This window comes from Onychomys torridus, chromosome 7, assembly GCF_903995425.1.
Source record: "Onychomys torridus chromosome 7, mOncTor1.1, whole genome shotgun sequence".
NCBI lineage: Eukaryota > Metazoa > Chordata > Mammalia > Rodentia > Cricetidae > Onychomys > Onychomys torridus.
In genome coordinates, this window is record NC_050449.1 from 98,696,368 (window position 1) to 98,724,223 (window position 27,856).

General features: G+C 43.3%; 1 protein-coding gene across 1 annotated transcript in view; it reads right to left on the reverse strand.

Annotated features, from left to right (window-relative positions):
• Positions 1-5,836, reverse strand: part of Col6a6 (collagen type VI alpha 6 chain) — a 99,853-nt gene extending 94,017 nt beyond the window's left edge. The window contains exons 1-3 of the mRNA XM_036193786.1: positions 5,776-5,836; positions 2,240-2,836; positions 171-791 (exon numbers count right to left, since the gene is read on the reverse strand). Coding sequence (XP_036049679.1) covers positions 171-791; positions 2,240-2,836; positions 5,776-5,836 — 1,279 coding nt within the window. The remainder of the gene's footprint in view (positions 1-170; positions 792-2,239; positions 2,837-5,775) is intronic.
• Positions 5,837-27,856: the final 22,020 nt, after the last annotated feature.

Here is a 27,856-nt window from a genome sequence, read left to right on the forward strand (position 1 = left end):
GTCCCCCCCCAAGCTGTACTTCTGTACTTCCCAGTATCTAGCTACACTTAAAATTAGGAATTCATTCTTCTCACCTACCTCAGAGCCCCTGAGTCCCTTCACTATAGACAACACTCAAAAGGTGAGAAGAAAGAAGGCTGTAGAGTGGCCTTCTCTGAGTAAGGCTTTACCAGATTTGAGGGTCTCAGTCCGTTCTGAGAAGACAGAGACGGTGTGTGTGATTTGCTTCCGCAGCTTCTTCAGGAATGTCTGATTGTGGGTGGCCAGCTCAGAGAAGTTGCTCAGTTTAGAGGCAAACCGCTCTGCAGGGTAGGAAGCAATTTTCTCCAGTTGGTCTGGGCTGGCCCCTTCTATGCCCATGGTAAAGATGGTCACTCCCTCACGTCTGAGGTTGACAGCTGCCTTGGTCACATTGTCCTCTGAAGCTCTGTGGGTCACCAGTACAGCAATCTGAGGCACCCCTTGGTTCTTCCGGCTGCCCCTCTGTGCACTGAAGACTTCCTTCCTGGTCTTTCTGAGGGCAGCCCCAGTATAGGCCTGCCCTACATGGGGAGACAGGTCCTGTATACGCTGCAGGACCTCTGTCTTATTGATACCCATGCTCAGGGAACTAACCACCCTCGTCTCATTGCTGTAGGCCACCAGACCAACCCTCATGCAGTTTTCCTTGATGTCAAGGGCAGAGACACTTTCTTCCAGAAATGCTTTGAGATGGTCAAGTTTCTCCTGGCTGCCATTAATGGCCATATCCAACAGGAACACGACATCAGCTACAGAAGGGCCTTGGCAAGCTGTGTAGGGAAAGGAATGAATGAGTACGGTTGTAACAGGAGGGTTGGCACTTAGGCTGAGCGTCACAAGACATGCAGAACAAACACCAGAACTCAGCTGTGTACTTAAAGAAGGTATGACATGATAGTGAGGCTGAGAGGAAAGGGACCCATTTGAAAGACTGAATCTCAGCTAAGCTCCCAGCTTCAATTCCCTCATCTATAAAATGAGATATCGTGCTTACCTTACAGAGTTGGCATAGGTATTAAATGAGATAATATACTTAGCATGGAGATTAGTACATACAATTCATCTGATGAAGACTAGCTACTAAATGTGAAAAACATTTAAGTATCATCTCCACTGTATTCAACAGCTCTAAATAATGCAAAGGATGACAATGGGCATACTTGCATTTTCAATTATTTGGGAAAGACACCAGTAGTAAAGATTCATATTTTTGTAAGTTACCACCAAAACACCTATTCTGTATTATCAATAGGTCATCTCAAACTGATTTAACCAAGAGGACAGACTGAAGAACTCAGAAGCTAGTTCAGAATCAAACAGAAGGCAATAGGCAATGTGGGGTGTATGTTAGCTAACAAAATCAGGAGACTTGACCCCGCTCTGGCTACACATGGCTGCTTGGCCCTGGAGCAGCCAAGTCATTTTAGTCCTTTGCTTCAGAATAGGATTTGGATCGTCAGAGGCTGGCTTTAGCCTTGCCATTTGTTTCTTTATGTGGCTTCAGAAGTTGAAGGTTTCTCCAGGAACAAATTTGTTTTTAGTGAGCCAGTAATAAAACAGCAGCAAGAACCACCCAGGGAGGTGGCTGAGAGGGAATCTGGGTGGCAAGGAGAGGATGTTGCAGAATTTTAAAAGGTCCGGGGCTAAATATGCCATAGAAAACTAAGACCTGTGGGATTTATTGTTTGTTTGTTTGTTTTTTTAATTAGCCACAATCACTGGATCTTCTTGAACATGCTGAGATATTTAATACCTGAAAATGCCACTTATTGGAGGAAAGGGATATTTAATCCTCTTCCCATATTTTTTTTCAAAATCATTTTCATATTGGTCCTATGCATGCAGCCTCAGCCCACTGTCCTGATTAAGATTTGTTATCAATTTGACACACTTAGAAGAACCACTTCTATCAGATTGGCCTTTAGGCTTGTCTATGAAGCATTTCCTTGATCACCAATTGATGTAGGAGGGCCCAGGCCACTGTGGGTGGTACCATCCCTAGGCAAGTAGGAGAATGTAAGAGAGGTAGATGAGTAAGCCAGAGAGAGCAAGCCAGCAAGCAGTGTTCATCCGTGGTCTCTGCTTCAGTTCTTGACTGAATGCTCATCCTGGCATCGCTCCACAATGGACTGTAAACCTGGAAACTAAAATAACCCTTTCTCCCCTAGTTGCTTTTGGTCAGTGTTTTATCACAGCAGCATAAAGCCAGGACACACACCTTCTACAATAATGTCATCAGCCATTCCTTCCTTGTACTTAGTCACATCCTTGATGATCTGCGTCATGTTTGAGGCAAACATACTAAGGTCTCTGACAGTTCTGAGGTTGAAATGGAACTGGGATGTGGCCATGGCCTTCAGGTTTTCCTCAGAAGCCTCCTGCACCCCCACTGAGATGATTTTCACCCCATCTTCCCGCAGGGCCTTCGAAGCCTCTTCCACATCATCCTCAGACTCGGCTGAAGCCAGCACCACCAGGATTGGAGGGAACTGTTTCTTGTCTCTTCCATTTGTGGATGCAGAGAAATAGGTCCTGTGAGCCTCTCGCAGGGCATTCCCTATCCTCAGGGACCCACCGATGAACCTGAAGTTCTTCTTCAGGTGGTTCAGCATGGGGTTCCTGTTCTTGAAGGTGCCCAGCTGGAACTCGTTGTGGAGAGCATCGCTGTACTGGGCCAGGGCCATACGGTACTTGTCGGCCTCTATGGGGAGGCTGCTGATCAGCTTGATAAGAAAAGTTCTCACAAGAGGAAAGGACTTCATCCCTAGGTAATCAGAGCTGTCCACCAGAAACACCATATCTGCATACTCGGGGCCTATAAAGTCATAAACATAGCAACAAATTTTAGAAATTGTCTGCCCTGTTTAATGCCAAGTGTGTGTGTGTGTGTGTGTGTGTGTGTGTGTGTGTGTGTGTGTGTGTACAGAAACTTAGTTTTTTCTTTGAATTCTGTTTAAGTACCTTCCTAAACAGAATAGCTTAACAACACACTCTCAGGAAAAAGAAGTGTTTGCTTCATGGTATGAGTGATTTATACAACTTCTCATTACTAAGTTTTGCAATAATGAGCATCATTTTGCAAAGAATTAGCTAACTGGGGATGTGTGTGTGTGTGTGTGTGTGTGTGTGTGTGTGTGTGTGTTTATGTTTAATGCCAATTGTGTATACACATGCACACACATATATATACACACACAGTTGGTATTAAACATACACACGCATACACTGAAAGTTTTCATTTGAATCAGACTGTTGTAGAATATTAGTTGAAGATGTGTTATATTTGTTTATGCTGTGGAACATTAATGATGCAAAGATGTATTTCATTCTTTTATGTTGCATTTGTTTAACTCTGTGAAGCTATGTTTGCCTGTCTAAAACACCTGACTGGTCTAATAAAGATCTGAGTGGCCAATAGCAAGGCAGGACAGAGGCTAGGCAGGGCTGGCAGGCAGAGAGGATAAATAGAAGGAGAAAGAGAGAAAAAAGATCAAGGAGCAAGAGGAGGAGGAAGAAGACTCAAGGGGCCAGCCACTGAGCTACACAACCAGCCATAAAGTAAGAAGGAAATAAAGGTATACAGAAATAGATGGGATAATTTAAGAAAAGCTGGCTAGAAATAAGCTAAGCAAAGGCCAGGCATTCTGAAGTAAGAATAAGATTCCACATATTTATTTGGGAGCTGGGTGGTGTCCCCCTAAAGAGTAAAGAGTAAAAACATCAGGCTCCTTCAAACTGGTTTGAATGATGAAACCTAAAAGTCTTTCATTGTGATTCTCACTAAAGCCTTAGGTTATCTGATCAACTTGTAAACATCATTCTTGTATTATAAAGTGTTGAACTGATGAAGTTTAAGATATCACAAATACACAGGATTTGCTTAATCTGTGGGAAAGCTATTTATAATATATTCAACAAGTCATATGAATGAGCATGAAGATTGACAAATTTATGTCCTCATACATGAAATATGATAGCAGCAAAGAATTTGAGGTGAGAAATGGGATTAATTTTGGTTTTAATTAAAAACATATTTTGTGTTAGAATATAACAATTTGTTTGCTAGCTGTATAGGACTTTAGTATTATATATACATATATCATGTACTATCATTATAATATACAATCAAGTCAACTATATATAAATAGCACATAAATCATATGTTTATAATATATATTATATACACATACATATATACATATTATACATTCATATATATATGAATGGTATAGTCTTATGTATCCCAGGTTGGCTTTGAATCTCCTACCAGCACCTCCCAAGTGCTAGAATTACAGGCATTGCCCATCACTATGCTAGGCTCTGGAATTATATTTTTATTTTCTAGAAAATCAGAATCCAAACTAGTTTCATTTACTGATGGCTGCTTGTCTGATCTCTGAACTTCCACTACTTTATCATAAAGGCAGATGAAGAAGTTGTGTGTGTGTTATCAGAGAAAATACAGTGCAGTTGGATAAGAGATAAGAAACCTGCCTATCAGCTAATTCTATGAGCATTATCAAGGCATTCAATATGCACGAGCCTGTCTCCTCTACTTTAAAATAAGGAGGCTTGATTAGCAAATACCCAGGCTATCTCCTCAGTTTAAGATTTCATCACAAATTGTTACTAGATAAATTGCTATCAAGTCATAATAACTCCTGGGTTTTTTCTTCCATTGCTAGGAAACTAGCCTTGGTCTCCATCATTCGATCTCTGTAAGCATCTGACCAAAGCTCAGAGGATAAATCAATCGGTCCTTTCTCATCCTTTAAGTGACCTCACTCCCAACAGTCTGAGACTCTACCCTTGATCACACAGCCAGCAACATTCATGGGGAGAGTGAGCAGAGGGCCAGTCAGGATCTTCTTCCAAGGAAAGGCTGGGTAGTTCAGAGAGCCCTGCTTGGGGTAGCTTGATGTATGACCATCAGTGACCTTTCTACTCATGCAGAAGCTCCTCTAGCTTGTGTAGGAAAGACATGTGGCTGATTTGCAATGCAACAGTTCCAGGTCCTTTATTATGTCTAAGCCATGAAATTATGGGAAGAGGGTGGAGACTGACTCTTCTTTAAAAGCTTAAGGCTCAGAAAGGCATCAAATGATGATATTTTAAGGGGCAAAGTCTAGTTTATATCCAGTAAACTTGTTTCAAGGTCAGAATCCTAGTGAAAGCTATGAAAGCCAGTGTAGGTGGTCCTGGATGTGAGCTGGCCCACGTACATCAACTTCTTAAGCAGGGCTGGAGGAGGTGGTAGAGGATGTTTTGAACTTCATTTCACTGACCGCAATTACTGATGGTGACAGCTAGTTCTTTCTCCAGGGTAAACACAGGCATGCCTGGGTAAGCAACAGCCCAACATGCTGCAGCTGCAGCAAAATCTTCACATTTAGCCGAAGCAAAGTTTTTAGTCAAGATAATTAAAGACATTCTGAATTTTCCAGGGCTTAATCTAACAATAGAATTCCCAAGGAGACCTAGAGTAAGCGGAATTAAGAACAGAATGATAGCTTTCATAGATTGTATCAGTAGGTCAAAGATTTCCAAAGAATACAGGGTAACCCAAAAAAGACAAAATCTTGGCCCACATCCTTACTACCTCTGAAATCAACCAACGTGAAGCAAATATCCTAACTTAAACAGCCTACACTCTTTACTAGCTATTGAGTGCATATAAATTGTGTGTGTGTGTGTGTGTGTGTGTGTGTGTGTATGTGTGTGTGTGTGTAAAGGAACTATTCCATTTCTTCTTACCAGAATCTTGGTTCACACAAACATGGAAACAAATCACTGTCAGGAACAAAATCAGCAGCATTTTCAGGTTCTAGGCTGAAAAAATCCCCAACATTAAAGCTAAAAAAGGAAAATATAGAAAATCATTTGAACGTTGTTTGTGAATCAGGACTCACAGAGATGACTGCAGACAAAATTATATAATAAACTCGGTGTGAAAAGGGTGTGAGGGATGGGTAAGTTTCACTGGCCGTCTAGTCTGTGAGGTGCCTTGGAGGAAAACAAAGCTTGCTTAGAGGTATGCTTTCTTGGCCCTCAGACCTTGCAGAAGAGACACTGAACAGTCAGCGGATACATTGTTGTCCTTGGTCTGTTCCCATGTCCCAGCAGACCCTGTCTGCTCCCACCATGACAATGATATGGTCCAAAACTGCTAAACCTCCCAACATGAACGTACAGGTATGTTTCATAGTAAACCATTTGTATTCTGGGTATAGGTTAAAAATCCTGATTTCCCCTCTCCCTCCCTAGATAGATAATGATTGCCATTTATTTATTTTTATATTTTTATTTTTGAAACAGGGTCTCTCTATGCAAATCAGGCAGGCCTTGAACTCAGAGATCTCCCTGTCTCCACCTCCAGAGACCATATGCACCCACCATGTACAGCTGTTTTTCTCTATATATTCTTTTTTAATTTTTAATTTTAGATTATGTATTTTAAAATTTGCAAATAAAAAAAATCATGCACTGAAATTAACCAGACCCAAAGACTATATAACTCAATACAGTTAGGCATTTGGAACAGCAGCTTTGTACATTCACTATTGAATGCATTTTGTACACTTACCTACAACCCAAAACAGAAACTCATGACGAAATTAGAACTAGGAAAACAATTAACCTTATATCCTTTCATAACTGTTGTCCATAACCTGCATTCGGTCCTTCTTCAATCTCTTATATCTGTCTTCTTGTTTTCTTTTCTTCATGTTAAACTGCACCACATGTACATTTGTTTACACATACACATACATAATTGGCTAAATTCTGCATACAAAGAGAGCATGAGGTAATTCTTTTTTTGTTTTTTGTTTTTGTTTGTTTGTTTGTTTTGTTTTGTTTTTTTCGAGACAGGGTTTCTCTGTGTAGCTTTGCGCCTTTCCTGGAACTCACTTGGTAGACCAGGCTGGCCTCAAACTCACAGAGATCCGCCTGGCTCAGCCTCCTGAGTGCTGGGATTAAAGGCGTGTGCCACCACCGCCCAGCTAGGTAATTCTTCTAAGATTGTGTGACTTTGCTTAACATTATACATTTTAAGTCCATCCATTTTCCTGTGAATTTTGTGATTTCATTTTTCTGTAGACATGAATAGTATTTATATATATATCTTATATATTTAATTTTCATTATCCACTCATCTGTTGATAGACAGTTAGGTGGATTCCAATGATTTGCACTTTATTCTTAAATTTGAGAGAAGAAGAAACATGAGCTATGTTTTGATGGAAGATGGAAGTCTCACTCCTTAGAATGAGGAACTTAATTTGTGTCTATCTGCCTAGATCCACACAGAACAAGGGTCTCAATCCCAGCTTGGCCTAAAGCCACCCTGGAATGCCAACCATGGAGTTAAACCGAATTAAATACATTACAAATATATTAAAGCACATGGAGGGTCTTTTCAATCATTTTCCCACTTTAAAAAAAAAAAGTGAGCTGGTGCATTTTTAGCTGTGAATAGTATTTCTGTGTCCAGCTTAATTGCTACCCAAATTTGGATTCACAACACCGGCTATGGCCGCTTCACTCCACTGGCTATGGCCGCTTCACTCCACTTCAGGGTCTCCCTCAAACTTAATATTTCACGTGTTCAGAGAAAGGACTCTTGACTGAGGAATTCTGCCCTTACTTCCCTGCCTGCTCCATTCTCCCTTGACATTTTCCACTTTGGGACTCTGTTCCAATCCTTCACAAGAGTCTAGACAATTCACACTTTGGAAGCCCTGTCAATCATCAGCCCTGGCCAAGTGGAAATGAGTGGGCTGGAACTCAGCTCCTAAGAGGTGATTTTAAGCCAACCTTTTCATTTTAAAGGAGCTATACCTTAAAATAGAATGCCCACAGTAAGTATCATCTGTATAGGAATTACTAGTGTATGTAAGGAGCAAATGCTCTCTCTCTCTCTCTCTCTCTCTCTCTCTCTCTCTCTCTCTCTCTGTGTGTGTGTGTGTGTGTGTGTGTGTGTAGGACTATGACAAAACAAGCAATGGAAAGGAACTTCAAGTCCAAGCTTGGGCAGCAGGGCTGGGTTGTAGCTCAGAAGGTAAAGGGCTCCCCTCTACCTTCAGTCCCAAGTAAAAAAGGGAAAGATAATGGGTTTATTTTTATTGTACCAAAGCATGGGCCAGAGCCCGCAATTAATTTATTGGTGTGCCACCAAAGATGACCAGATTCTCTCATGGGTATTTTGAAAATATCTGATTGCTTAAGTACATATGAAGAAAGAATGAGAGAGACAGAGTAAGTAGCATAAAATTTGCATTCCCAGCATGGTTCACTGGACTGCCATAGCATCATCTTCATGCTGATTGCCTCACAAAGTGTGGGTCTCTTTAATCCGTATTCTGCTATGTTACATCCATTCAGAATCAAGCAAGCTGAGGTTAATGTGGCTCTTTTGGAAGTTAAATGATATAAAATAGTTTTTTAAATTCTTGTCTTTGTAAAATTTCTGCAGTGATGGTACAAGTGTGTCTCACTTATGCTGCAGCTGCGAAGCTAGCTCGGTCATCCAAGGGTTGGCTCCAAGCCCAGAGTATTCAGAACCTGACCAAGCCTTCTCTTGAGGCTTTGGGAATCAGGGGTCCAAGAGAAATTTCTGCCAAACACAAGCCAACTCATAATCTAGGCCATATCTACAAAATAAGATAATTTAGAGCCCAGGGGAAAGGAGAAGCAACATTGGCAACATTAAGATCACCATCACTTCTGTTTTTTTTGTTTTGTTTTGCTTTGTTAACTGGGGCATGCAGGACATCTCAGTTCTAAGCACTGGCTTTCTTTTTCTTCAGAAGTAAATGCATCATCAGCACCTTCACTGGAAGAAACATTGGCTCTTTGCCAGGGTGTTAAAGATAAGTGACTGTTTACTCATTAACTCCCAGTGGCGTTACCACTTCCCTCCTTCCAGTGGTTCTACTCCTACCCAACTCAAAGGGAAGAAAGAAAGTTCTAGGGGGGGCCTTAGGTCTATGTTAAGATGCTTCAGGATAAGTCCTTGGCACATGACGAGATGAATGAATATGGCCTCAAGGATGCTAAAGAAAATGCTTGAGCAAGTTAACATCACACTTTCCAGAATCTCATAAAGTTTCATAAGCTGATCATACTCAAGCAAAGTCATCAAGTGACCTTGTCACTTTGTAAAATCCATACTTGTCTGTGTTAGGGTGTTTAGCAGAGGAAAGAATGTGAACACCAAAGCTTTGTGATTGAGGCTCTGCTCATATCTAAACTGTTACTCGATGCTAGACAATGCTGCCCGCTTCCCTAGGTGCCCAATAAGAAGCAGGGATTCTAGTCTCACGTCCAGAAGGCCCACAGTTTAGTGTTCTTTCATCTAACCCCTATAATCCAATAAAGAAAAACAAAAGCCAAAAACAGTGGCAGACCTGGTAGTGTAGGCCAATAATCTCAACTCTCTGGGACACTGAGGCAAGTTCAAAGCCTGCCTAGACTACATAGTAAGTTTAAGGCCACCCTGGGCAATTGAACAAGAAACCTATCTCAAAAACAAGAGGTAAATTGAAGAGCAGGGAGGTCGGGGATATAGCTCAGTGGTAGAATATTTGCCTCGTATATGCCAGGACTACAACAGACAGACGGCTCACAGGCAGGCAGAAGGCAGCAGCAATAACAAAAACATTGGGAATCCTTTAGGGCTCAAGTACATGAAGCACTGGGGACTGAATTGTCAAAATGCAAATAGTAACTGCGAAACTGGAAACACAGAAGCAGTCTGAGAGGAACACAGTCACAAAATGTTCAAATCAGAAATCAGTAAACTAAAAAAGCATTTAAAAATTTAGTTGTGCTTTGAAGAGACAAATTCAGAGGACTGGTCAATAAAAAGAGCATTTTGTTCATCTTTAGATTTTCTCTTAAGAGAAACTATTTAACCAGGTCCAACCTGCTAGGCTTTTCCCCAAGCCTAATCATTGGGGAAAAGGAAATATCCATCCACAGCCCCTTTAGCCTTTGTATGTTAGCCATCCACACAGGAGATGGTAAGGACCCAATACCTGCTTACTCCTGCTGGTCAGTTCCTCCCTTCAGAGGTAGGGCTGGGGACTATGAGTTAAATTCGCCATCTGGAGGCTCACACTCTCTATAGGTCTAAGAGATAACCACAGGGCTATGGAACACTCCCTCCATCCCCATCGCCCACCAAATTGCTGAATGCCTATTTATGGAAATTTATTTTACCCCATGTATCATCTCTAACTATCAAGAACATTACAGGTCAAAATTAAAAAGTCAAAATCACAACTTGAAGAGACTCAGCAACATTTGAACCAGACTCGGACACAGCTGAGATGATGGAGTTAGCCCAGGAATTTGAAAACATAGCTAGAAGGCAAGAAAAGCCAATCAACGCCAGTGGAGGACCACAAGTGTCTCTGCCCAGAAATGGAATGCTGCAAAGGAAGTAGAGAATGCCATGGGTGGGCTTGCTAGACTAGTCCTGAGAGAAAGAACCTCTGAGCATGCAGTTATTTCAGCAGAAACCTCCCAAACTGAAAAAGCAAAAGGAGGAGGAGGAGGGAAGACAAAGAGAGGGGAGGAGGAAGGATGAAGAGGGGGAGGAGGGAGGATGAAGAGGGGGAGGAGGGAGGATGAAGAGAGGGAGGAGAGAGGACGAAGAGGGGGAGGAGGGAGGACGGAGAGGGGGAGGAGGGAGGACGAAGAGAGGGAGGAGGGAGGACAAAGAGGGGGGAGGAGGGAAGATGAAGAGGGGGAGGAGGGAGGACGAAGAGGGGGAGGAGGGAGGACGAAAAGGGAGGAGGAGGGAGGATGGAGAGAGGGGAGGAGGGAGGATGAAGAGGGGGAGGAGGGAGGACGAAGAGGGGGAGGAGGGAGGATGAAGAGGGGGGAGGAGGGAGGACGAAGAGGGGGAGGAGGGAGGACGAAGAGGGGGAGGAGGGAGGATGGAGAGGGGGAGGAGGGAGGACGAAGAGGGGGAGGAGGGAGGACGAAAAGGGAGGAGGAGGGAGGATGGAGAGGGGGGAGGAGGGAGGACGAAGAGGGGGAGGAGGGAGGACGAGGAAGGGGAGGAGGGAAGACGAGGGGGGAGGAGGGAGGACGAGGGGGGAGGAGGGAAGATGAGGAAGGGGAGGAGGGAGAACAAAGAGGGGGAGGAGGGAGGATGAAGAGGGGGAGGAGGGAGGATGAGGAGGGGGAGGAGGGAGGATGAAGAGGGAGGAGGAGACAATGAGGTCGAAGAACTGCATGACTACAGAAGGGGGAACAATATTGGAAGAACGAGGAACAGAAAAATATTTAAAGAAATTGTGAACTGTCCCCTGAATATAACAAATATTAAATGGGAGGCACAGGAACCACAGAGAACACACCAAGCAGATTAAATGCCAAACATCACACTAGAATGTTATTTCTCAAACTTCAGAAAAATCAAAGATAAAGAAGATACCTTGAAAGAAACCGAAGGGATTTTTTTTTCACCCACAGAAAAGGAAAGATTAAAACACACATGTAACTTTTTTTCAAAACATATGTCTTAGTTAGGGTTACTACTGCTGTGATGAAACACCATGACCAAAGCAGCTTGAGAGGAAAGGGTTTACTCAGCTTACATTTCCACATCATAATGCATCATCAAAGGAAGTCAGGACAGGAACTCAAGCAAGAAAGGATCTTGGAGGCAGGAGCTGAAGCAGAGGCCATGGAAGAGTATTGCTTACTGGCTTGCTCCCCATGGCTTCCTTTATTTATAGAACCCAGGACCACCAGCCCAGAGGTGGTACCACCCAAAATGGGCTAGGTCCTTCCCCAATCACTAATTAAGAAAGTACCACCTTGCCTACTATGGGAGCATTTTCTCAGTTGAGGCTTCCTTCACTCAGATGGCTCTAGCTTATGGCAAGTTGACATAAAACCAGACAGTACACCATGAAAGCAAGAGGAGAGCAAATAAAATATCTTGAGTTGAGACGATGCTCCATCCTGCAATGTTGTCCTTCAAAAAGGAAGGAGCCAAAGAGATGGCCCGGTGGGTGAGCATTTTTGACACACAAACATGATGACCTAAATTTAAATCCCAGCACCAAACAAAACAGACATGGCTACTCGTGGCTACCCCACATGATTGCTATCCTGGCCACCTATGGCTACTGGTGTCTGCAATCCTTGCATGAGGTGTGGGCAGGCAGGGACACAAGAATTGGGATTTCTGAGGCTTACTAGCCACCAACATAGCTTTGGGCTCAATGAGAGACCATGTCTCAAAGGAGTAGGTGGAGAGTAAGAGTAGGAAACCTGATGTTGCCCTTGACCTCTGCTGCATCCTCACACAAATGTGCATACCCATACACATATAAATTGCTCTTTCATGCATGCATACACACACACACACACACACACACACACACACACACACACACACACACACATTTATACACCACACACACACACACAAAAGGAAAGAAATAGCTGGGCATGATGGCTCACACCTATAATCCCATCACTGTGGGAAGATGAGGCTAGAAAATTGCCACAAGTTTGAGGTCAGCCTGGGTTGAATACGTAGTGACTTCCTGGCCAGCCTGAGCCACAGTGTGAGACTCTCTTTTAAACACTCTCTCCCCACAAAAATGTTAAGGAGAATGCACCAAGAAAACAGAACAAGAAAAGATTGACTCTCTAATAAACAGTTTGGGAAAATGGGGCATCCACATCATAAACAATGAAATTGGACCTTTTACTCACACTACATACACAAGTCAACTCAAAAATGATACATCTAAGTAGCAGACCTGAAGCCACAAGGCTAGATGAAAACATAGGGGAAAGTTATTATGACAGTGGCCTTGGCCATGGTGCTTAGCTATCCCATCAAAGTTCAGCCTTTAAAGGCAGAAACAAATTAATTGGAGTACATCAAACTGAAGCAGCAGCCAGCAGAACACAAAGACAGCTTTCATAAGGAGAGGAAGCATTTGTCAATTACATACCTATAAGGGGTTAATATAAAAATAAAGGACTCACGATTCACTCTCTGAGAGCCGGTGGTAACAGCAGAATGAACAACCTGGTCAAATAGGTCAAAGGACCCAGGTACTGGATAGAAATTTCTCCAGATGATAAAAATGGCCATCAGTGGTGTGTGTGTGTGTGTGTGTGTGTGTGTGTGTGTGTGTGTGTGTGGCGGGCGGGGGGGGGGGCGGGATCACTGATCTTCAGGGAAATGCAAATCAAAACTCAGATATGTCACCTCATATACCTGTTAGGGTGGCTGTTACCAAAACAAGAGATAAGTGTTGGGTGACCAAAGAAACCGTACATATTATTGGTGGGAACACGCATCAGCACAGCCATTGTGGAAAGCAGTGCAGGGACACCTAGGGAGTTAAACATAAAACCCAGAGACGTCTCTTTGGGGACACACTCAAGGGAGTGAGATCTCTACCTGGGCATATCTTCCCTCTCTTGCTCACTGCAGCATTATTCATAATAGCTCAAGATACAGGAGCAGCTTAGGCTGTGGCCAATGGGGGACTTTTTTTTTTTTTAAGTGTGATGGATTTATATATAATGTTATATAGAGGAATACTAGTTGTCCTTCAAAAAGAGGGGTGTGGGAACTGTCAGTGGATGATTACATTAAGATAAATATCCAGACACAGAAAGAAAAACACTGCATGATCTCATTTATATGAGGAATCAGGAAGGAAGGAAGGAAGGAAGGAAGGAAGGAAGGAAGGAAGGAAGGAAGGAAGGAAGGAAGAAAAGGAGGGGAAGAGGAAGATGCTGATGACGGTACTTGGTAAGGAACAAGAAAACCTGAGTCTAAGAATATAAATCCACACACGGGAAGAATGGGTAAGTCTAGGTGTTTAATGTAGAGCTTGATGACTGTGGTTAATATACTGACAACTTTTATCCTCTTTGCACACAGAATGGCTAGCCTTGGAAGACTACGGGTGTGTTAATTTGGTTATCAATCATTTCACTATATATGAAAAGGTAAAAACGATTCTCAGACAAGAAGTGAAGGAAAGTGTTGTTAGTAGTAAGAGATTAGCTGTCAGATTCTGCTTTGAAGAAATAGTAAAAGAATTTCTTAGGACAGCAAGTAAATAGCATTGTTCTGATCTATATGAAAAAACAAAACAAAACAAGAAGCACCAGAGAATTGTTCTAACAGATGACAGTTTGCTCAAAGTAGCAATAACAATGATGCATTTGATTCCATAAACTCAGATATAAACACAGTGTACTTATATAAATGTAAAATGGATGATGTAATGTTAGAATGGGCGTAGAAAAGGATTAGGATTAGTTTGTTTTTATAAGGTATTCCATTACTCATGAAGCAGTACAGTGCTATCTAAAAGTGGTTTGGGTTGGTTGTAAAATAATTTTATAAACTTTAGGACAACCACTAAAAATGGTTAAAGAGAAAGTAAAACTATCCACACATTGTGATGTTACACACACACACAATAAACAAATATCAATTTTTAAAAGTCAGTTTGAGAATGTGAAATCTGACCACTTTTTTCTTGCCTTTGAAAGTTTCATCAAAAACATTGAACAATATTCCTCAATAGTGAGGTGCTGGGGATGTCTTTCTGTATATTGTGAATGTGTTGCTCTGATTGATTGATAAATAAAATGCTGATTGGCCAGTATAGGTGGGATAAGCAGGGAGGAGGATTCTGGGAAGTGGAAGGCTGAGTCAGAAGACGCTGCCAGTTACCATGAAAAGCAAGGTGTAAAGTACCGGTAAGCCACAAGCCACATGGCAACTTATAGATTAATAGAAACGGGTTAAATTAAGATGTAAGAACTAGATAGCAAGAAGCCTGCCATGGCCAAACAGTTTATAAGTAATATAAGTCTCTATGTGTTTACTTAGGTTCAAGCAGCCAGCCTCAGGGCCGCAGGAGCTGAACAGAACCAGGAAAACTTTAGCTACAGTGAGGAAATCCAAAAAGGCTATTCAAAACAGGAAAAAGTTATATGTGAACAATACAAGTTGTTCATCACCTTCAGAAGCTTCCATAAAGCCTCCTCTCCCTCCAAGCATCTCCCTTTTCAGGCAGCACCACCTAAAATTTTGTTAATCATTTTTTTAAAAATGCCTTATGATTGTGCTTTGAAACAACATACATTAATGTTGGCTGACCATTAACCTCTTTGTCTTTTTCTTTTGGAAAGTCTCAAAATTACAGAAAAGTAGCAAGATGTAATGTGTATGTGTACTTGTGTACACAAGTGTGTTTGTGTGTGTACATGTGTGTGTGTACATGTGTGTGTGTGTGTACATGTGGAGGCCAGAAGTCACCAGTAAGTATCATCTTCCATGGCTCTCCACATTATGAGTCAGGTCTCTGACTGAACCTGGAGCTCACTGGCTGACTAGGCTGCTGTCCAGCAGGCCCCAGGAATCCTTTCTCTACCTCCCAGTCCTGGGGTGAAGGCATGAAACACCTGTTCCTGGCTTTACACAGACTCTAGGATCAGAGCTTAGTTCTTCATGCTTATATAGCAAGCATTTCACCCCCAAGCCATCTCCCCAGCCCAGAACCAGGAACCGACGCTTAACTATGTGTATTCTTCATCTAGATGGCCAGTTGTTAGTGTTTTCTATCTCAGTAGATAGAGAGGCATGTGTGTAAATCATGTAAAAATGTACTAAGCATTTGGTCTCCACCTTTAAATGAATAGGTTTATGCCATGCATGCTATTTTATATTTTTTCATTATTACAGATTTTGGGGATTGATTTATAGTACAAAAGCTGTAACTGCTCATTTTACATTATTGTGTGTTAGTCTATGTATTTACACAGAATAGTTTGTTAATCTCTTTTGTGAGAATAATTTGGGTTAGATTAGTTTTTTTCTATTATAAACAACATTAGCTTACACACTGTTGTGTGAGCCTCTTAGTGTGTATCTCTGTTATATATGCGTCTACCAGTGGTGAGGGAGTCTGGGGTGTGCATCTCTGTTAGATATGTGTCTAACAATGGTAGAGGGAGTCTGGGGGGGTGTTTTACGATAGAATGTCAAGCTGACTTTCTGGAGGTTGCTGTTCCTCCCCACCGCAAGGTGACAGAGTTTCAGTGCTGAGCCCTATCTGACACATCACTATTTTAAACTTACAGCAATTAGGGGTATGTGCAACAGTATCTCTTTGCTTATTAATTTATGGCAATAGATGATGTGGAGGAATCATTTTTAATTAAGAATTAATGCTATATTAGAAATAAATAACACAAAAGCACAGCATCAACTTACTTTAAAACAGTAAAAAGTCAAAGGCACAGACATTTCGGTGTTTTCAAATATGTTAACAAGAATAAATCAGGAAATGCTCAGGTGAAAAGAAGACTCCTGAGTGGCACAGCCCTTGCAGGTTCAGTTAGTAGTTTCATGTAAAACAAAAAGCACTCCCATAATAAGAACCAGTTAATGCTGCAGCGTTTGCACCACTGTAAGTGGAAATGCCATCAGGAAAACCTGTCCCTGGTGCTACAGCCACTTCAGTCACAATTGTCAAACCCAGAAGCAACTGGGACATCTGGCAAAGGAGCAAGGAAACTGGTACCTTCAGACAAAGGAACATTATTCAGTAGGCAAAAGAAATAAGCAATCAAGTCAGGAAAAGACAAAGAGAAAAATCAATGTTTATTGCCAGCAAGAAAAAGCCCAATCTGAAAAAGGCAGCACAATATGCTGTTCTAACTGTATGGTATTCTAGAAAATCATAAAGATGGTTAAAAGATCAGTAGCTGCCATCAGCTAGAGACAAAGGATGAACAGGATGACCACAGAGGATGTTTTAGGGCTGCTGAGTTTCATGATGCTGTAGTAGCAGACAAATGTCACTCCAAGCCTGGCCAGACCTATGGAATGTATAACCCAAGAGCAAGTCCTAGTGCAAACCATGGATTTTGAGTGATGATGTACCATGGTAGTTGGGTTCATCAGTCGAAACAAATGTTCTGTTCTGAGGAGATACTGTGAGGGTCTGTGCATGAACCAGAACAGGTTAGGGAGACCTGTATCCTCAGCTCAGTTTGATGGAATTCTAAACTGCTTGAAACATAAAGACTTTTTTTTAAGTAGAGGGATAATAAACATAGGGTCTAGAATGGGCTCATAGATGTGTGGTTCAGGAGAGTGGGGTTAGGAGGAAACTTATTAAAATTCCAGTTTTTGTGAGTAGATGTGTAGGGCTTATTTATTAATAAACAACTTCTTGCAAGGACTCTTGAATGAGAATGTGGATTGGGTGGGGGTAAGGTGATCCTGTTCTGTATACCCAAGACTCAATAAACATGTGTAGATATGATACACACATTGAAAAAAAATAAATATTATTAGAACAAAGAAAAAGACCGGTAGTGAAGCCAACATGTCACTGAATGAACGTAAAGGGGTTTGTGTGAAGAGCCCTGAAACTGTTACTCTTGATGTATTTACACAGTGTTAGCTGGAAAGGAACAGTGAGGCAAGGAGCAGAGTTTGATCCTAAACAAAAGACTAACTTTCTCCAAGTCTGTACTTCATGGCCTCAAGCAGGATCCAGTTAAAGAAACTCAAGGAAATATAATTTCTATAGTAAAATCCTAGCAAGGAGCAACCCAGGACCCTGCATGGGTACTGCCAGTCACTCAGCAGAAGCAGGCCCCAGATCATGGTGAGGCAGCAGGTGAGCTTCTAGCTGGGACTACATCTTCTAGTCCACTGTAGGCACAGGGTGGGAACTGCCACCCACAGAAATAAAGAAGAGTCTCCCATAGGGTGCCCTTGAACTCTTTTCCCTGGGACCAGTGGAAGGATATACCCTCAAGCACCAAAGTTGGAGGTTCAGGGCTACCCTCAGCATGGGTCTCTGAGTGGCTTCATGGAGAAGGACGTTCAGCAAGGGCATTTATGCCCCCATGTAAGAATGTAACTTACAGGTGGACCAGCATGCATTTGGAGGTACAATGATTACCACCCAAATCAAAGTAGCCTCCAGTACCCATGTACCCATGACAGTAAAGATGGTATGAGGTAGAGGAACTGTGAGCAGGTCCCAAGACCAGAACAAATTCTTGAGATACCATGGTAGGGGGAGCGGGAAGCAGACTCCACTGAACACATGTCTTCTACAACCAATGTTCGGGTGATGTTCCTGTTGCATTCAAACTTGCTGTGAGGCTATGTGGCTTCTTTAGCAGTTAAAGCCCACAGGTTCTGCCAACAGGCCTCCTAGCTAAACTCCTGACTCTCTGTGGCCAGAAAATTAGGTACCTAACTTTGTAAGTCAATGCTGGTTGGCATTCTTTCTTTCTTTCTCTCTCTTTCTCTCTCTCTCTGTCTCTCTTTCTCTCTCTTTCTCTCTGTCTCTCTTTCTCTCTCTCTCTCTCTCTCTCTCTCTCTCTCTCTCTCTCTCTCTCTCTCTCTCTCTCCCTCTGTGTGTGTGTCTGTGTGTCTGTGTGTGCATAGAGACCAGAGGGCCAAGGCTGGGTGTCTCCCATGTTGGATTCCATCCTATTTGGGACAAGTTCTCTCACTGAACATGGAACTCACTAATTCAGCTAAGGTGGCTACCCAGTGAGCCCTGGGCATCCTCCTGTCTCTGCCTCCTTGGTGCTGGGATGGCTGGCTCATATTACTGTACCCAGACTTTAAAAAAACAAAACAAAACAAAACAAAACAAAACCCTATGGTTACTGGGGATGTGGACTTGGGTCCTTGTGCTTTCGTGGCAAGGACTCTACTGGCTTAGCCATGTCCCCAGCCCCGGATGGCATTGCTTTTATTCTTGAATTACTCTATTGACAATGGGACAGTTTCCAAGTGATCTAGAAAAGGGGCTATCTGAGGAACATCCCAGATGGGAACCTGATTCCCCCTGAGTTTTCCCAGCATGCTTCCTAACCTCAGCACATGTACAGGCTTGTCTGGGTCCAACATTTTGCACCCCTCCAGGTCTCTTCATGGCCACTGGTTCTCTGGCTCCTTATAACATATGTGTGAAGCTCACAGTACTTCCCATCCCCTCTCACAGAGGAATATCTGAGGCCTGGCAAGGTTGAGCGCTTCCGGCCCCAGAGGCCCCAGTCCAGTGCTTCCCCCACTGCACCATTGCTGCCCTCCAGGCAAAGCTCTGTCCAATGCCCTGTTCTCTGTAGAGGAAGAATTCTTACCTAATGTGTCTGAAAGCTCAAGATCATCTAGGATCGCAGTTATTTTATCTTACTTGAGATTATTTCTTTAAGTTGTCTTCTGCACCAGTGAAGGGGAACCAACCCAGGTGATCTCTTCTGACTACAGCTGATCCCATTAAGTCTGGGAAGAGGCACCCTCTCTCCAACTTGCTGCTTTCTGTATTTCACCAAATAGACAAAAGTCAAACCAATATAATTCACAAAAGCCAATAATGACATCAGCTAGGCTGAAATCTGTCCAACAAAACCCAGGAGGACCAGCGAGGCAATTAAAAATGTTGGTCAGTGATATTAGCTGTAGCTAAATCAAAAGCATGCCTGGGTTAGTATGGTAGGAAGTATGGCCAAGGTTAACGGGTCCTATTTATCAGCCAGCAGTCAAGCACAAAATAGACATTCACCAAACATCTGCTAATGGTTGACTTCATAAGATCCAAGTTCAGAAAAGCAAGGTTTCACGAAAAAGAGTCACACACAGAGAGAAGCCTCACAAGGCTGGCATGGGCTTTCTTCATCAGCTGACATATTGAGTAACACCAGCAATAATAAGATGGAAGTGGGGAACCAAGGAAAATACATTCTGACCTTGCATTGCGCGAAAATAGCATGGAATGATGTGTAAGATCCCTTGGCTTAAGCAACCATGATGGGTGGGGTACAGGGCCTTTCCTGAGATGAGGAAGAGCAAAGCTAAGGATATAGCTCAGCTGGCATGGTGCTTGCCTAGAAAGCGCAGGCTTGGGTGTGAGCTACAGGATCCCACAGAACCAGGTGACGCTACACCTGTGATCTCAGAACTGGATCTCACAAAACCCATGCCGTTACACCTGTGATCTCAGAACTGGATCTCACAAAACCCATGCCGTTACACCTGTGATCTCAGAACTGGATCTCACAAAACCCATGCCATTACACCTGTGATCTCAGAACTGGATCTCACAAAACCCATGCCGTTACACCTGTGATCTCAGAACTGGATCTCACAAAACCCATGCCGTTACACCTGTGATCTCAGAACTGGATCCCACAGAACCCATGCCGTTACACCTGTGATCTCAGAACTGGATCTCACAGAACCCATGCCATTACACCTGTGATCTCAGAACTGGATCTCACAGAACCCATGCCATTACACCTGTGATCTCAGAACTGGATCCCACAGAACCAGGTGCCACTACACCTGTGATCTCAGAACTGGATCCCACAGAACCAGGTGCCGTTACACCTGTGATCTCAGTACTGGATCCCACAGAACCCATGCCGCTACACCTGTGATCTCAGAACTGGATCCCACAGAACCAGGTGCCGTTACACCTGTGATCTCAGTACTGGATCCCACAGAACCCATGCTGCTACACCTGTGATCTCAGAACTGGATCCCACAGAACCCATGCCATTACACCTGTGATCTCAGAACTTGGGAGGCCAAGACAGGAGGATCAGTAGTGAAAGCCAGCTCTGGCTAGATAGTGATTTCTAGGCTAACTTGGCCTGCAGGAGTCCCTGACTCTAAACATCAAAGAAAATGAATAACCAGCTAATACTCAATACTTGTTGATATGACAGAGATTGTTCTAGGGGCCACACAATTCAACAATCCAACAGAGTATTAAAAATAGATGATACTGAATCCAACGGTTAAGTAGGCTGCCAGGAGCCATGGTGCTATCAGCAATTTCTCTGCAGTTGGTCAGTCAGATGTGGATAGCTTTGCTTGCCTTTGCTGAGGGAAACAGGATACCTAGAGTCTAATTCTGAGCTGTAGCAAACATACACGGTAACAATTAACTACTGAATCCATTGCAGTCAAGAGCACACATGGACTAGTACTGCCTTTCAGCGCTACATCCAGGCAGCAACTTGAGGTAATTACTATGTCATCTCTTTTTCCCATGTTCCTGGGTTTTATTGTTGATTTTAGTTTTAGAAAATTGGTCTAGGATTTAGCCATTTCTCAATACCTTTAATACTTTCATCCTAATCTAAGACATCATTCATTCACATGAATTTTAGCAAAAGACTCCTAGATTCCTTCCTTCCTTTCTTCCTTCCTTCCTTTCTTCCTTCCTTCCTTTCTTCCTTCCTTCCTTTCTTTTTCTTTTCTTTTTTCTCAAGACAAGGTTTCTTTGCACAGCCCTGGGTGTCCTGGAACTCACTCTGTAGACCAGGCTGGTCTCGAACTCAGAGATCCCCCTGCATCAGCCTCCCAAGTGCTGCCCAGCTATTTCTAGTCTTGATCAACTATAGATTAAAGTGCTTAACTTTTTCTTTTAAAGCCTGTCCTACACTCAAAACTCCTTAACACCTCCCAGGATCTGAGCGTTATTGATCCTCCGTTTCTATCCCCTTCCTTCCAGCCCACACCACTCCAGCTTCACTGAGCCTGCCTGTCATAGTATGAGACAATCTTGCTCTTTCGATCCTCTGCATCTTCTGCTTCCTCATTCTCCTCACTTTCCCTTCCTTAAAGGAACCCTTGGATAGCATCCTGTTGTGGGTTGAATGTGAGATGACCCATTGGTGCATGTGTTTCAACACATGGTCCCCAGCTGGTTGGGCTTTCTGTGGAACCCTTAGGAGGAAGAGCTGGAGGAAATGGGTCACTGAGGATATGCCCTGCAGCTTTGTAGTCCCCCTCACTTCCTGCTGAGTGCAGATGCAGTGTGATGAGCTAGCCTCCTGCACCTTTCCCCAGGTCTGCTCTACCTGGTGCCATGTCTTCCCCACCATCGTGGATGCTATCCCCCTGGAACTGTAAGCCAAAATCAAATAACCCCTACCTTCCTTCCTTTAGCAGTTTCTGTCCAGGTGTTTCATCACATCAACAGAAAGTCAACCAAGACACATCTCCATTGACAATAACACCCCTTCCCCTTCATCACCATTGCTGTGCAATTTCTCCTCAGAGAACATGTCTTCATTTGAGCCTGTCAGGGTAATGTATTTCCTCCTTTATGTTCTTTCTTATCCGTAAAATGATATCAGGAAATGGGCATGGAAGCACATCCCCATAACCCCAACATTTGGGAGGCTGAGGCAGGAGAATTGTCAAAGGTTAAAAGCCAGCCTGGACTATAGAATGAGTTTCAGGACAGCCTGAACTACCAAGTGAGACTCCATGGGAAAAAAAAAAAGCAAAGAACTGCAACAAAATGACCTGGCCAGATGGCTCAGTGGCTAAAAGCACTTGCTGCACAGCCTGGTGGCTCGAGTTCTATCCCTGGAACCCACTGTCTCAGGATTACTATTAATGCCATGAAAACACCACAGCAGGAGAGTACTGACTCCTGAGTTGTCCTGTGACCTCCACGTGCATCCCGTGTCAGGTACATGCATGCCTGTATTCATATGCACACACATCACAAACATGCATCATACATACACACACTGTACATACAAAGAATATATATGTATATGTTAAGGAAAGGCAAAGCCACTCTTCAGGGACATCCTTAGGTGCATGAGAATCTCTTATACACTTGAAAGGAACCACCACTGAAGTAATACCAGGATAAAAATATCTAACTATGAAAGCAAGAACCCCAGGAAGATGAGGCAGGAGGTAACACAAAGAGATGCAGCACTCACAGGTATGAGGCAATAAGACGGTCTGAATGCAGCTGTACGTGACATGAAAGGTGATTAAAGAGACTGTGGAAAGCACAGAGATCACATGGCAACTGTCACAGGACATAACGCTACTGGAACCCAAGAATAGAAAACAGACTTTGAAAGCAAACATCAAAACACCAGCCCATGCAAAGGGTGTCCCGTAGAACTAGAGTGGGTTTGGTAAAGATCCTGCTTTATATAGGGAGCTGAAAGCAAACGACTGGGTTCCCAGAGTGGAGTAAAGACAAGGAGATGTTTACAGTTCTCTAACATGGCGTGAAGGGCGAGGCGTGAGAGCTGGCACAGGTCTACTAGAAAAGCTGGGGAAGAGATCGGGAAGAGGGGATGATTTTTGAAGAGGTTGTAGATAAGAATGTTTTATCTGGGAAATACAAATTGTTGGGGCTGGAGAGATGGCTCAGCCATTAAAGGCTAGGCTCACAACCAAAATGTCAAGAAAATATAAATCATTCTGAGGTAGTAAAATATATCAACAATGAAGGGGATATGCTGTACAGGCTTCTTATTCACATCAACAGATGTCAGAAAAATAACATAAATATCTCTGTCATAGGAAAAAATTTATATTGAGACCATTTATAATCAAACAAATGTGGAAAAGATTTACAATGCAGCAGGACAGACAGAGCAGGAAATGACTTGAGAGGAGAAGGGTCCCCGACCCTGGAGCCTGGTGTAAACTCTTGCCATTAATGAAGGAAGACAATTAAGACAACCTTTCTCTCTTTGGAGCAGTAACCTGCTGTTATCTAGGAATCTCACCAGAAAGCCCATTAATTTACAGGGAAAGGATGGGAGCTAAACTCCTTGGGGAAGCCTCCTGGCTCTTGGTTTGAGGTGATACGATAATCCACGCATGGCATCTGTGGAACTGCCCTACAGTCTCACCTAACACAGAAGAGGGCAGAGACAGTTCCTCAGCAAGGTTTCGAGATATGACTTGAAAGCCACCAAATGTTCTCTGTGGCTAATGTTATAGTCAGTTGTGGCTCTTTTGAAGAACCAAACCCACACTGGGGTGTGTGTCTTACTCTCTACAATTCCATCTTAGAGAAGCCCACACCCATGCTCTCGATGATGCTTTTATTGTTTATGAGCCCCTCTCTTCTTATAAAACTGTAACTCCACTTCACGCCAGCTTGTCCTGAAATTCTTTCCTGTGTTGAAGCCACAGATCCATATTTGGCCTGAGTCAGGTTCTTAAAAGGCTAAGGAGTCCCCAGGCTGCCAAGTGTGACAAGGTGGAGCTGTGTCTCTGTCACCCTCACTCATGATAGAAACTACTTCTAGATTCTTATCCAAAACACTACTAAAGGATATATTTGAATAAGAAGAAAATTAAAACCAGTCAGAAAAAAATGGAATGCAGGAAACAACAGAAAAAGACTTTGAAAGCACAGAGATAAATCTAAGAACTAGTTGGGACAGCCTTAGGACTAATTGAGAACATTAAAATTTGGGGTGTTTTAAGACAAAGCATAGCTAAGAGTTCTTGGCATTATCAAGAAAAGATGGGAGAAAGCAATTAAGGAAGACAACTTTGGGGTTTGTATATTATTTAAGAGATGTCTAGATCTAAGATTAAACTGTGATGTGTCACAGGAGAGACATTCCAAAGGCAACATGCTAAAAGACAAACAAAAAAACCTTGTCTTTGAAAAGAATTTCTCAAGGAAACAGTCGAGTTTAGACCAAACAGGAGAAGCAGGACTATCAGAACATAGGAAGTATTTTTGACAAACCCATAGAAACCACCAATCCCGACAGATAAACAGACAATGGTTATGAGCATGAAATTCACAGTAAAGAGTAATATAAATGGCTAGTAGGCACGGGATGGGCTCCACTCTTAGTGATTATGATATGTGTTCTAATATAAGAACTGTGTTCTAATACACCGGGCTCTAGGATCATCTATGCTGGGCAAAGCCAGCCATCATGTAAGAAACTCTGCCCAGTCCAGTATGTCCTGAAGAAACACAAGCCAGCTCCATGCAGAGAGTTCAGGAGAGAGGCCCTACCATCTGGCCAAGCCCAGGTGTGAGGCATGAAATCGAAAAAGATCTCAGTGGCTACAGCCCTGAAGCTGACCAAGACCCCACACAAGACTTTCGCCAGCCACAGAAGCCTAAGGAATACCTGTTACTTTAAGCCACTGGCTTTTGAAATGTATTGTTCTACAAAAACAGGTCACTGGCACATACGGAAGAAACCCAAGTCTGGTTCTTTGAGGTGCTGAGTGGGGGCATCCCAGAGGCAGGAGGCAGCTGCAGTGCCGGGGCTTAGAGAGTCAACATCGCTTGTGTGGGTGTGGTTGGCTGCCCTGGTCTACAGCCCCTGCAAATGCAAATCCCATCGACACAGTCCTGGACCTAAGGAACTCACAGTGTGCACAGGGTGAAGCAAGTGAACCTGAGAGGATATGATGCAGGTGGGTGGGGGAGGGGATGTTGATCAGGACTGAAGCAGCTTAATGCTTCAAAGCAGTGGTTCTCAACCTGAGGGTCGCAACCGCTGTGATGAGGGTCGCATGGCAGCTATTTACATTATGCTTCATAACAGTAGCAAAATGACAGTTATGAAGTAGCAAAGAAAATAATGTTACAGTTGGGGGTCACCACAACATGAGGAACTGTATTACAGGATCTCAGTATTAGGAAGGTTGAGAACCACTGCTTTAAAGGGACAGCTGACAGGAATGCAGAAATTCTATTTCCATGATGTTGTTGCTCCCGGGTAGTGTTAAGCACAGGTGCCCACAGAGGGCATAAAGACCTAGGCAATTGGGGACTGGGAGGGGTAGTTATGAGTTCTTCACTTGAAGTCAAGAACTAAGCAAACTGCTTTGCCTTGGCAACAGTTCCTTTGGGTAATTTATGTGTTAATCTCAGAAAGACACAGGCAAGGTTCTACATATTACTTCAAATGTGATTCTAACAAAATAAATTAAAACAAAAGGCAAAATACAACATGTAAATTCATTCATTTGCTAATTTTTTCGAGGTCACATGTTCTAAGCACATAGTTCTAAGTCACAGGCTAGTGTGCATACAGAAAGACTGTGCTCTCCATCCTGACTCCAGAAAGCCTATAAAGTATACCCACCACTCCCATCTTATGGATGCTAAGACTGAAACTTACAAAGGACACTCTGAGTCATAAGTAGGGACCCAGAACTAGATAAACAGCCAAAGATCCAGGATGTGGAGTGAGGCGTCTTGACTCCTGGTCTGTACCCTAACCCGCCATCCTCACACTAGAGCTAGTTTGCCTTTCACCAGACAGCTGGCCTCACCCTAGAAAGCCTAATTTGACTGATCTGAAAGGTCTGGGTGAATGAATTTTTTTTTCTTTTAAACTCAGAAGGTTCTAGGTACAGCTAAGACTGGGGCCAGGTGCCACCTGGTTCTACCGAACTGGAGTCAATCACCGCAGCCTGCAAGGCCAATCTAATGCCTGTGTCTGCTTTGCTAATTGAAGTTTTACTGGAGCACAGCCTTGCCCGATTATTTATGAACCAGCTACAGTTGCGATGACATCACAGCGGCACACTTGAGTGGCTGTGGAATTCAACTGCTTATTATGTAGCTCTTTCTAGAAACAGCCAACTTTTCCCTCCTCCATTGCTCTCTAAGTGTGGTCCCTGGTCAGCACCACCTCTGGAGAGCTGTTAGAAACACAGATTGTCCAGCGTAGACCCTGCACCAGAACCCGAAGTTTAACAGAAGCCCCCAGTGGTGGCGGTGGTGGACAGGCCTGGCAAGGCTTGGGGAGTCCAGCCCTGTGCCCATCAGGCTCCTGCCACCCTCTCCAGCCTTAAAAGTGGTTTTATTACATTTACTTATTTTTGTGTGCATGTATGTGGGGGGGCACATAAGTGCTAGGATGTGTACGCACACACTGTGTTATACATGTAGAGGTCAGAGGGCAATCTGCAGAAGTCAGTTCTTGCCTTCCACCATGTGAGTTGCAGAGACTGACCTCGGGCCGTCAATCCTGGTGGCAAGTGCAGTGACTGGCGGAGCTCTCTCACCGACCCCGCACTTAACTAAGGTTTTCTCTCTGAGTTTGCCTTCCCAGTATCATCTTCCTTTCCTCCAGCACCATTCACTGGAGTACTGCCCTCTTTGATGTCTGTCCCTCCATGAGGCTGGAGCGTGTAAAAGAGCTCTGACCTCTGTAAGTCTGGGCATGGTGATGCATGCTTGTAATCCTAGTACTCCAAGGGGGAAGCAGAGGATCAGGAGCTCAAGGTCATACTTGACTATGCAGGGAATTTGAGGCCAACCTGGGCTACCCACTTCAAAAACAAACAAAGCACAAAACAGGGCTGGGGAGATGGCTCCGTGGGTAAAGTGTTTGCCAGGAAAGCACATCACATACCAGCACACAGCTGAACCCCAGCACTCAGGATATGGGAGAAGTAGAGACAGGTGGATCCAGTGTCTCACTGGCCAGTCAGTTACCACAAATGGCGAGATTCAGTTCAATGAGAGACCCTGTCTCAAAAAAATAAGGCAGAGCAATAGGAGAGGACATATGAAGTTGACCTCTGGCCTTCACATGTGCACACATAGGCAAGTGCATCCCTAAGCACACATGCAGACACATGTACAACACACATATGTATAACATGCATAAACATGTGTATGCACATGTACAACACATGCAAACATATGTACACATACACGTGCAAAACACATACACATATGCACAGATGTGTAAAAACACATATTGCACACATATCAATAACATACAAGCACACATACAGCACATGCATGCACATATAATATACAATACACATATGCACAAGCATGTATAACACACATTCACACATATATAACACACATACACGCATAGGTGCAACACACACACATAGAAGTGTAAACCACACTGACTTAATAGTAAGTAGGAAACAACCAAGAGGAAAGATAATAAACTAAGTAAGTTATTAGGAAGCTGTTAGACCAAGGAGGATGGTGCCCTGGAGGCCTGGGAT